Below are 13,490 nucleotides of genomic sequence, written 5' to 3'. Positions count from 1 at the left end.
GTAAAAAGCACCCAGTACACTTTATAAAAGAGGTTGACATTAGTTAGGGTATCCAGCCATAAAAATCACGCCAAAACAGACAGTTTGAGCCTGATGCAGCTGCTCAACTGGCCAGCCCCTGTCAAATAAACTGATGCCAGCATAGAAAATAAACATTAAATGATGATGATGATGAATGAACCATAATGATGGTACCGCAGTATAGCTGCATGTTATAAACAACACTTTCTTGGCACAAATTACAAGTTGACTTCATAAAAATTAAATCTAACTTAACAGCAGCCGCAGAGTACGACTATACTTTACATGCTAGCTCAACTCTTCTTACATTACTAACCTATAATAATAAATAGGACAGTTTTAAATAAGCTCAAATAACAGTGAGGGAACTGGGCAGACTACCTCTGCAGTGTTGAAATCCCATCAATATCAACTTTACCTTTAGTCTTTTCAGAGTTAAAATTATATATATGTGTGTGTGTGTGTGTGTGTGTGTGTAGGTGCAAAAACTGTCCGATGAAAGGCAACGGGAAACTCAGAGTAACAGGTTTTGTTGAATTTTCTGCTGCTTTAAATAAAGCATATTACTCTACCACTGGTATTTGAGTACTCTTTTTTTCCACCTTGTTTCACATTTATGTGTTTACTCCGGTATATATATACATACATACATACACACACACGGCGAGCTTCTTTCAGTTTTTGTCTAACAAATCCCCTTACAAGGCTTTAGTTGGCCCAAGGATGTACAAGACGCTTGACCAAGGTTCCACACAGTGGGACTGAACCCAGGACCATGTGATTGGGTAGCAAGCTTGTTACCACACAGCCAAACCTATATAGTCTAAGGCTAAACATCTGCAGTAATTTTCCTGGTTTATATCCCACCTATATTACAATAATTTTAAAAAGAAATCAATATTTAAACATTCGTGAATCAATCCAATATTGGACTTGTCCATTATTCACCTTACACAGACAGGCATAGATTATATATCCCATGCATAATAATAGCTACACCAACTGCTACTAATGCATAACTTATCAATAATATAAACTCAAGGGAAAACTACAGCTGCTGGCAACACATGCAATGATTGCAGTATTTAATTCAAACCTATTAAAAATTAGGACAAAAAAAAACCTAGGTCTAACAAATTGCAGAATATTCACAATGAATAAGCTTTAAGAAAATGAGTCAAAATCATAATCTTTAAACATAAACCACTAGTCACCCACCTACCAACACTGGATACTACAAGAGGCTACTGCTTCATGTTTGTTTAATTGTTCCAAATTGGTAGTTAGAAACTGTTTCACTAACAAACTGACTAATTTTAAAATTTGAGTGACAGTCATCAGAAGAGCAGCCAGGCTCTATTACATGCAGTGGGAGTCATGCCCAGTCATAAGTACAGGCAATTACTTGTGTGATAGAAGGCTGTTCAATTGGAGCTGGCCAGAGACTTACACAACATGCAGTGGGTGTTGTGCTAGAGGTCTACTCAATCAGGCATGACATGAGGCTACACAAAATGCAGAGGGTATCCTGCTAGAGATTTGCACAATCAGGTATAACATGAGGCTACAAAACACACAGCGGGTGTTGTGCTAGAGGTCTGCTCAAATAGCAGGACATGATACTACACAGCATGCAGGTTTGCTCTATCAGGAATGACACGAGGCTATACAACAGGTAATGGGGAAACAATAGAAAAAACGAAATCCTAATAAAATAGTCTAACACAGATAGGTGTAGGCATGGCTGTGTAATTAACCTTTCGGCATTTAAACTGGCCATATCATCATCATCGTTTAACGTCCGTTTTCCATGCTAGCATGGGTTGGACGGTTCAACCAGGGCCTGGGAAGCCAGAAGGATGCACCAGGCTCCAGTCTGATCTGGCAGTTTCTACACCTGGATGCCCTTCCTAACACCAACCACTCCATAAGTGTAGTGGGTGCTTTTAACGTGCCACCGGCACAGGTGCCAAGGAGGGCTGGCAAAAGCCACAATTGGTTGGTGCTTTTACATGCCACTGGCACGGAAGCCAGTCAAGGCGGCGCTAGCACTGGCCGCATACAGATGGTGCTTTTTACATGCCACCGGCACAGGTGCCAGGGGAGGCTGGCAACAGCCACGATCGGTTGGTGCTTTTTACATGCCACAAGCACGGAAGCCAGTCAAGGCGGCACTGGCCAGCCAAAATATTCTGTTTTATGTTCAAATTGGCTAGATCTGGCCACTCACATCTACCCTACAATGTCATTCTGGAAATAAGCACATCACTGAAATCTCAAAGTCACAAAATAATGCACGATTAATTCAAAACAATCACAATAAACGGACATTACATCTAACAGAATCTGAATGCTAAAGAGTTAAAGAAGCTGGTTTTGTAACAATGTGATTTCAGGTTCAGTACTTCAACAAGCATCCTCTAACACTTGCCCCTGAATGATTCAAGCCCTGTGAGTAAATTTGGAAGAGAGAGAGCTAACTGTAAGACAACCAGTTTCTATCGGCAAAAGAGACCAACAAAATAAGTACCCAACTAAAGTACTGGACAGGATTAAATCAACTAATATTTCATTATTTTTCAGAGATGATGATGATTATTATTATTATTATAAGGTTGTGAACTGTATGTGTGTGTATATAGGTGTATATAGGTATATAGGCGGCGAGCTGGCAGAAACGTTAGCGCACCGGGCGAAATGCTTAGCGGTATTTCGTCTGCCATTACGTTGTGAGTTCAAATTCTGCCGAGGTCGACTTTGCCTTTCATCCTTTCGGGGTCGATAAATTAAGTACCAGTTACGCACTGGGGTCGATGTAATCGACTTAATACCTATGTCTGTCCTTGTTTGTCCCCTCTATGTTTAGCCCCTTTGGCTAATAAAGAAATAGGTATATGTGTGTTTGTTTATATATGTGTATTTTGTGTACGTGTGTGTGTATATATATATATATATATATATCTGTGTGTTTGTGAGTGCGCTCATCATTGACACTATGTGATGGCTGTATATGAAGACCATTCAAAGGCTTCCCATCTTCTGAGAAACTTTTCTGGCTATGGGAGAAAATATTACCTTGCTTGGAAACAGGTAAAGAATGGTAACAGGAAGGGCATAACACCAAAGAAAATTCCCTCCGATTCATACAAGAATGGAAGAGCAGACATTATCTTAAATCAGGAATACTGAAACCATTCAAGGTGGAGTTAATTTAAAAGACATACTGGGTAGATTACAGTATACACACTGTAAGATATTAAGTAGGACTACAATGAATAGAGTTTGTGTTTTTTATATAATGTTAATTTACAAAAGATACTACGTGAATGTTGCATGGAATATGCTTAACCCATTCGTTACCGCATTTATTTTGAGATGCCCTGTGTTACTATGAATTACTTTAGATATAACAAAGAATTTAGTAAAATAACTTAGTTATCATTCAGCTGGTGTTAGGGACATAAATTGTGACTAAGGTTTGGAAGATTTTAATACAAAACTTATGAAAACAAGACATTTATTACTACAGAGCCAGAGCCGGTTTCAGCTGGGTTGGTAACAAAAGGGTTAAATATAACAAAGAATTTAGTAAAATAACTTAGTTATCATTTGGGCTGGTGTTAGGGACATAAATTGTGACTAAGGTTTGGTGGAAGATTTTAATTCAGAACTTATAAAAACAAGACATTTGTACTCAGAGCAAGAGCCGGTTTCAGCCGGGTTGGTAACGAAAGGGTTAAAGCATACTCGGTTTTACAAGTAATATTAAGCATAGTAAGAGTTAATATTCTTTTACTTGTTTCAGTCATTTAACTGTGGCCATGCTGGAGCACTGCTTTGAAGGGTTTTAGTCATAGAAATCTACCCCAGGACTTATTCTCATTTTATCGGCCATTTTGCAGAACCGCTAGGTTACGGGGATGTAAACACACCAACATCAGTTGACAGATAATATATATATATATATATATATATATATATATTATATACACACCAGTAGAAATAGCCAGCCATATATATAATATATATACATGCACACAATACTACTGACGTTCAAAAGAATGTAAGCTCGGAAATATAGACAACAGGAGATATTGTAGTGTTGTGGCACCAATTCCTGTTTGTGCATAATTTAAGGAGCGATAGCCTGGAATTCAAGCTCTGAAACAAAATTAAAAAAAAAAAAAAAAAAAAAAAAAGGAGCAACCTATTCTAAGTCTGTTTTCCTTTTGCGCACACAAAAACAGTTCCGAGGATATTAAAGTCTCCTGGTTTTAAAGATTACGATTCCCTTTAGTAAATTTACCAATTTTATTTGCTCAATTATTTTAAAATTTTGTTACAAACAAGGGTTTAGTTGCTTTTTCCATAACGATGTTTTTGAACACCAGAAAAAAAAAAACATTGTTTTCCTTAAATCTTTAATGCCTCTTCTTTTTAAAGACATTCCTACCGTGACATTTCTTAAAATTATACCTTCACTGCCCACTTTTGCATACGCAAAGGGAACAATTTATTTTTTATTTTGAAATTTGTTTCGGAGCAAAAAATCCCCCAAAATAATTTTTTTAAAAATTGGTTTTTATTACATAATAGAAAAATCTTGCTGATTGTTTGACAATGTTAACATGAAAAAAATTTCCTCGTATCTATAATTTGCTTTTCTTTTTACGTGACAATTTCATTTACAACACCTCGTCGGCACCTCCAGACGAAATTAACAGACATGCTTCAATATACATCATACACTCTAATCGTATCGATTTACTACATTTTGAAAAACCTATCAACGTTTATAGACGAGTTGCTAAGAGGGTCAGACAGACACAGAGACACATACACACAGAGAAACAAGGACAGACACCGTAAAATCGATGCAATTAAAATGGCGCTAAGGTAAAAATTAGTAAGAGAGACCCATTATAAAAGAAAAAAAAAGAAAATACAATCTCGATGGATGTGGGGGGGAGGGGCAAAAAGGCCGTTTTCACCTCGAGCTTGAAACCTTGTTCCATGTGCTCCAAAGCTTTCTATCACTATATATATATATATATTATATATATACCCTCTATCACTATATATATATATATATATATATATTATATATATACCCTCGTTACCACAGAGTTGTAACTGCTGTGGAATTATTCAAAAAAGAAAAAATAGACACTGCATTTATTTTTATATATATATATATATATATGTGTGTGTGTGTGTGGACGACTGAACGTAATTGAAAGTAACTAATCAAGTTTTTATAATGATTAGTTAATTGAACAATAACTATTGTGTACGTGTGTATTTATTTGTATGACGAATAACTGAATGACTAAAAAAAAAAAAACCAGGTTGATTATTCATTCCCAGGTCTTAAAAATCGATCGTTAACTTAATCACAAAATACTGAGAAACCTATTTTTTATATAAATATATATATATAGTTGTGCTTTAACGGTAATGTGTATATATTAGAAGACCTAGGAGCACGGAGCGAATAAACTAGATACTTTTAACATACATGGTTTGCTGCATGTGCGTGCGAGTGTGTATATACATTTTTGTGTATATATATATATATATATATATATACACGTACTAATAGTGTTAAATTAATTTTTCTCACGTTCTGTAGTCCACCCCGCCACCTAAATTAAACCGCGCGCACCACACTCGACCGACAAACATCCTACTACCCGTCACCCTCAATCTGAAGTCGACCACACATATACATATATATATATATATATATATATATATGTGTGTGTGTGTGTATATATAATCTCAGACACTCCGGTTTCGAGTCACAATCGTGGAGGTTTCCGAATTATATATTTTGGGGGGCTTTTTTATCGGACAACTAAACGGGGAAAATAAAAAAAAAAATTATATAAAAAAATCAAGGCTACAACACAACGAAAGACTTTCTGGTGCCGAGAGTAAGTAAGCGAGTGAGTGAAGGGGAGTTCACTAGACAGCAACGTGGTGGTAGCAGTAGTGACAGCGAGAGGGAGGTAAACGGGAAGACAGATACGAGAAAGAGGGCGGGAAGGGGAGACAAGTATGAGTCGGCAGCATGTAGTAGTGTGCGCGCGCGTGTGTGTGTGTAACCTTTTGTTTGAGAGCGTGGTTAGTATTACCGTTAAACTTAGTATATTATACTATATTAACACCATTAAATGCCTGTTGTAGTGGTACTGATGGTCAAAATAATAAATGGCTAGCAAAAAAATTAACTAGGATAACATACATAATATATATATATATATATATATATATATATCCTCACACAGTGTGCTGATAAAGGCAAAGCAAGCCAAAACCTTCGAAGTCACTGTAACAACCTTTTTTTCCTTTGTAAAAAGTTAAAATATCTTCCGGTTTTTATGTTAAACTGCTTTTTTGGGGTTTTTTCTTTTTGTTTTTCCTAAGTATCTTTACATAATAAGCAGACACAACACTTTCATAATAGGCAGAAATTACAGTGTAACAAGAGCCGAAAATTTCGTGTAATTGACAAGGCCAACAGACGAAACTCCCGTTCTTAAGCCACTAGCATCTACCGATTATGAAAAAAAAAAAAAAATATATATATATATATATATACATACATATACACGCTTTGAGTTCTATTTTCCTGTTTGCCTTACCAAACCTATATATATATATATATATATATATATATATATATATATATAGAGGCGAAAGTAAATAATACGTACACACTGTGTTTTTAGGGTAAGAGGTTTTCGTTACGCCGAAAAGGGTCCGTGTACGTATTCTTTACCTCCGCCATGTGTGTGTGCGTATATATATATATACATACATATATATATATATACACACGCACGCACACAGTGATCGCTGTAGTTAATACACATACATGGTGAAACCCCACGTGCCCACCATTAGTAAGTAATAACTGTAGTAGCTGTGGTCATCCGAATGTCAATGAAAGACGGTAAATAGAGCTGATAGCAATTATATACATTATATACCGAGGCTACGAACATGATCTATCATACACACACATACAGTACATAGATATATATATATACTAGAGATACGCATAGACAACTCCAGCAGACACCACAATGCACGAGGGTGTGAAAATACGATAACTAATGTTACGTTTAAAAATGGACGACTAAACGAACCAAGGGGAAGAAATTGAGTAGAGCTCTGCTAAACTACTACATTATATAATATATATACACACATACATATATATATATATATATATATATATATATAATATATATATATATATATATATACATATATACACTCACACACACATCCATCACTACTCTACATCTGAGTTAAGACTTATAAGTATCTCAGGAAGAAAGATATGAAAGTGAATGTATGCGTAAATTTTATATGAATATACACACACAGACATATATATATATATATATATATATATATATATATACATACATATATACACACACGCACACGTTGTAGATGTTTCTAAGATCGAGTTTTTCAACACATGACGGTGTGTCTTATGTGGTTGATCGACGTGCTAGAAACAGCCGCTAAAGACCCACTCCTCGAACTTACACTCCATCGACGTGCTAAAAACAGCCGCTAAAGACCCACTCCTCGAACTTACACTCCATCGGCGTGCTAGAAACAGCCGCTAAAGACCCACTCCTCGAACTTACAGTTCATCGACGTGCTAGAAACAGCCGCTAAAGACCCAATACTCGAAATTTACACTCCATCGACGTGCTAGAAACAGCCGCTAAAGACCCACTCCTCGAACTTACACTCCATCGACGTGCTAGAAACAGCCGCTAAAGACCCACTCCTCGAACTTACACTCCATCGACGTGCTAGAAACAGCCGCTAAAGACCCACTCCTCGAACTTACACTCCATCGACGTGCTAGAAACAGCCGCTAAAGACCCACTCCTCGAAACTTACACTCCAGTCTTAAATAAAAAAAAATGTGTTGTGATCTTAGGAAATGGTAGGAGAGAGGGGCGGTGTGGAGGGGGGCCGGGGGAATACGAGATCGTCATTGACCAAAACAAAAACAAACAAAAAAATAATTCTTTCGTGATCAAAATGTCGATTTCTGACCTAGAGCTAAATTGTCCAACAACAAAAATAATATTATAAATAAATAAATATATACATACCTCCCTCTGGCTTAAACTGACAGCATGGAACTCCCTTTCCAAGTCCTGTACAGTCATTCCACGACCCTGAAACAAAATTTTATTATATTATATTATACGTACATCTCACCGGCCAATAAATATATAAGGCAATTAACTTGGAAAATGCTATAATGTACAGGGATGGTATTTGCCGTAAACTAGTAGAATCAAATATTTTAATGCATTATATATACACAAAGATTGTGTCAGTGTGTGTGTGTATATATATATACATAATCAAAGACTGGAGGTAGTTTGCACAAATAATAATTATATTTATTGGAAAAAGAGCAATATTACAGATTATAATATACACATTAGTTACGTTAGCCATCTATGTGCGTATATATATATATATACATGCACAAAACTTTTTATCTTATGAGGAGCAAGACTGCTTAATTATACATAAATATATACGATGAGAATAGAATGCTAGTCTGTGTGATAGGGTGTATATATTATATATATATATAGAAGGACAGTGCTTATATACACTGGACATCTTATATGCATGCAGGGAGATAAACCTTGATTTGACATCTACTTCCATGTATGTTCTGCGTGTGTGTGAGTGTGTATATACATATGTATGTATGTGTTTATACAGTACAAGACATATATATATATACAGTAGTCTTAATAAATTCTGCACGAGATGATTCACACAGACATATTAGAGAAAGTATTTATCTGCCATGTACTCAGTAATATGAAGATTGTGTAGATGTCTTTAATTTGATGTGTGTACATACATGTATATATATATATATATATATATTATTCGAAGTTATTAAACAATTGTTTCATTGTATTAATAAACTATCGGCATTCCCCCAAAGTTTATGTGTGTCCGCGTGGGTGTAGATTTTTTGACAAAACCCTTTGTAACCTTTCGCCCTGTTTTGTCCCTTTATGTTTCTAATCATGTGTGTCAGCCCTTGTGGCCAATAAAAAGAATAAATTATTATTATTATTAATATTATTTACCAGTGAAACACTGGGTCGATGGAATGAACTAGTCCCAAACCCCACCAAATTTCAGGCTTTGTCTTTAGTAGAAGCGATTATTATTATTATTATTATTATTATTTAGTGTTACTAATTAAGTAATAATTTGTAATTTCTATTAGCATCGCCCCACCACCACACCGTTTTCTGATGTCTATATAAGAAATAAACTGTTATAACAATTAGATTTTTTCGAAATGAAAACTACAATAGGTAACGAGACATGGGTTGGTGACTTAGGGGGCGGGGGTTCGAAACCAGGAAGACGTCTGAGGAGAACAAGGAGAGAGGAACACGAACCTGTTCGATAAGGCTGTCGTCACCTGCAGCCCAACGTTTGTTGCCGTAGTTGGCCAATTCGGCATCGGTCTGAGGTCTCTGGAAGAAATAACCAACTCTGGCATCGTCTTGAGAACGACTAGCCATGCCATGTTGTCGCATCCCGCTCATATCTTGACCACCGCCGCCGCCGCCACCACCACCGTGATGTTGCTGCTGCTGCTGGTGTTGATGTTGCTGTGGATTATGATGGTGATGATGATGATGGTGTTGATGCTGACCACCAGAGTGATGGCCACCACTGTGGTGACCACCGTTTGTCAACATACCACGGTTAGTGGTGTCCCAGGCTACTTCAGAGGACATATTTAAAATGGGCATCCGGGGTTCATTATATCATTTCTCAAGTCTGAAAAAAAAAAAAAAAAGACTTAGATACATAAATACACGAGTTGTTTGGGTGTGTATATATGTGTATATATATGTGTGTGTATATATATATGTGTGTGTGTGTATATATATATATGTATATAGGTGTCTGTGTGTGTATATATATATAGACAAGACATCGAATATGTGTGTATGTATATATATGTGTATATATATATGTGTGTATATATATATGTGTGTATATATGTATGTGTGTGTATATATGTGTGTGTGTGTATATATATGTGTTTGTGTGTGTATATATATATGTGTGTGTGTGTGTACGTGTATATATATGTGTGTGTGTGTGTATATATATATACATAGAAAGTGAATGTGATGGAGACACTGAAAGAGAGGGGTAGGTTAAAGACACAGACAAGGGACAAATAAATAGGGAGAAACACGGGTAGTTTTAGATGCATAAATATAGATATTGATAAAGATTGAGAAGGTAGACGGGTGGATAAATGGATAGATAGATATGGAGAGGGAGAGAGAGAGAGCAAGAGCGGAGGGACATATTTGTGGAGATGCAAATTAAATATACAAAGAATTATAGAGAAACATTAAATGTGTGTGTGTGTGTGCAGAGAGAAAAAGAGATTAGATATAGACAAAGCTTGAGAGAGAGAGAGATCAGATATAGAGAGAAACAGATTAGAGATACATGGAAACAGAGAGAGAGAGAAAGAGAGGAACATTAGACATGGAAAAGAACAAATTAGCTTCTATAGGCTGATATAAGACAAAACAGATCGAATATATACACATATATATGTATGTGTATATATAAATTATGAGGGAGAGGGAGAGACGAGAAATTTAATATATATATATATATATATATATTAGAGAATGTTATATAAAGCTATCTACAGCGGTGGTGCCCCAGCATGGCCGCGGCCTTCGGGCTAAAACATTAAGGATTTATATATATATATATATATATATATATATATATATATACACACACACACATTAGACTATTAGACACACTAATGCATATAACACTAGAGAATGCTATACAAAGCTATCTACAAACACACTATATATATATATTAAATATTATTTGAGCATGTATATATGTGAGTGTATATATACATACTATAAGAGCATGGTTAGATATAGACAAGACAGATCGAATATATATATATATATATATATACACATATATATATGTATGTGTATATAGTGAGAGGGAGAGACGAGAAATTTTATATATATATATATATACACACACAGACACTAATGCATATAACACTAGAGAATGCTATACAAAGCTATCTACAAACACACTATATATATATATATCAAATATTATTTGTGCATGTATATATACATATTATAAGAGCATGGTTAGATATAGACAAGAAAGATCGAATATATATAGATACATACATATATATATGTGTATATATAAATTATATATACATATGAGTGAGAGGGAGAGAAGAGAAATTTAATATATATACATTAGACTATTAGACACTATAACACTATATAACACTAGAGAATGTTATATAAAGCTATCTACATACACACATATATATATTAAATTTCTCGTCTCTCCCTCTCACTCATATATATATATATAATTTATATATACACACACACATATATTAAATGTTCTTTGTGCATGTAAATGATATAGATGTGAGTGTATATATACATACACAAACATATATATATTAAATTTCTCGTCTCTCCCTCACTCATATATAATTCATATATACACACAATTATATAAATATATATATATTAAATGTTCTTTGTACATGTATATGACATGTGAGTGTATATATACACACATATATTAAATGTTCTTTGTGCATGTATATGATATAGATGTGAGTGTATATATACACATATATACATATTAAATGTTCTTTTACATGTATATGACACAGATGTGAGTGTATATATATACACACACACACACATATATATATATATATATATATATATTAAATTTCTCGTCTCTCCCTCACACATATATAATTTATATATACACACACACATATATATATATATATATTCAATGTTCTTTGTGCATGTAAATGATATGTGAGTATATATATATATATATTAAATGCTCTGTGCATGTATATATAGATGTGTGTATATATACATGTATATATAATTTCTCGTCTCTCCCCCTCTCTCATATATATATATACACACACACACATATATATATATTAAATGTTCTTTGTGCATGTATATATAGATGTGAGTGTATATATATATATTAAATATTCTGTGCATGTATATGATATAGATGTGAGTGTATATATACACACACATACATATAAATTAAATGTTCTTTGTGTATGTATGATATAAATGTGAGTGTATATATACACACCACATACATATATATTAAATATTCTGTGCATGTATATGATATAGATGTGTGTACATACGTATATACATACATATATATATATATATATATACAAGAGCATGGTTAGAATTACCTGGTAAATGTAATGTTTTATAGCAAAAGAGCCGAGGAGAGAGACACGAATGGAGAGACGGATGTGAATGGCACAAAAGGGGGGAAAGACAGAGAGAGACCAGACGAAAATGACTAATCTGTGCCGTTACATGAGTTTTGTTATCGACATTTAAAGTGGTTTAGAAAAAAGGGGAGAAGAAATCAACAACATGGCGGGACATGGAGAATTTATAATTGGGAAGAAGATGAAGAAGACACGTCGTTGCTGCTCTGTATGGCTTTCTTTAGCTTGGTTTGATTCGGTTTCTGGATTCTCTGCCTCTGTCTCTTACTCTTTCAGTCATTTTTCTCTCTGTCTTGTTCGCTCTTCGAAAAGAAAAAAGGGGGGAAAAAAAACACACAGAGAGAGAAAAGAAAAAAAAAAAAAAAAAAGCTTTTGTGTGTCTGTGTGTTTGTCTGTGTGTTCGAGGTGTTTCCTCCGATTTTGGAGTGTTTTTAGGGCGGATCAATGCCGCAAAACTGAAATAGCAATGGAGAAAACGAAAGGTCGGGCCGTGAAATATCTGGTGGAATGTCGGCGATGCAAAATTAAAGGAGTTACAAACCGTGATGACATTGGATTAAAAAAAGGATTTGACGCTCGTAATAACAACCACTTCACAACATGGCGAACGACATTTGGCAGCCGCAATGCATGACGGGTACCATGTGCTGCTGTTACTGCTGCTGCTGCTTACCGACGAAGATTACGATGAAGAGGAGGAGGAGAAAAAAAAAAGCAGAGGAATTATCTGTTGCTACTATACAACTCTCGTTAATGATGCTGATGATGTTGATGATGATGATTTTTATGCTGCTTCTGGTGCTGTTATTACTGTTGTTGTTGCTGCTGCTGGTAGTGATGATGCTGTTGCTGCTGCATCTACTGCTGCCGCTGCTGCTGCTGCTGTGGAGGATATGAACATAAGACCATGTCAGATCACATGATTCGTAAACCCGGGAAGTTTAGTTCTTTCTGTTCGCCGTTCCTTTGTTTAGGGATGTTTGCCAATATTTATCATTTTTACACTTGTTCCCTCGAACATTACTCTCCCCTTTTCTCTGCCTCTCTTTTACCT

At 35.1% G+C, this 13,490-nt stretch overlaps 1 protein-coding gene across 4 annotated transcripts in view; it reads right to left on the bottom strand.

Moving 5' to 3' along the window:
- LOC115223619 (pumilio homolog 2) overlaps positions 1-13,067 on the bottom strand; it is an 87,655-nt gene extending 74,588 nt beyond the window's left edge. For all 4 annotated transcript variants that reach the window (XM_036512551.1, XM_036512554.1, XM_029794280.2 and 1 more), the window contains exons 1-3: positions 12,978-13,067; positions 9,504-9,891; positions 8,172-8,237 (exon numbers count right to left, since the gene is read on the bottom strand). In XM_036512551.1, coding sequence (XP_036368444.1) covers positions 8,172-8,237; positions 9,504-9,863 — 426 coding nt within the window. In that variant the 5' untranslated portion in view covers positions 9,864-9,891; positions 12,978-13,067. The remainder of the gene's footprint in view (positions 1-8,171; positions 8,238-9,503; positions 9,892-12,977) is intronic.
- Positions 13,068-13,490: the final 423 nt, after the last annotated feature.

The sequence above is a fragment of the Octopus sinensis genome, linkage group LG23 (genome assembly GCF_006345805.1).
Source record: "Octopus sinensis linkage group LG23, ASM634580v1, whole genome shotgun sequence".
Taxonomy (NCBI): Eukaryota; Metazoa; Mollusca; class Cephalopoda; order Octopoda; family Octopodidae; genus Octopus; species Octopus sinensis.
This window is presented reverse-complemented; position numbering and strand designations above follow the sequence as displayed.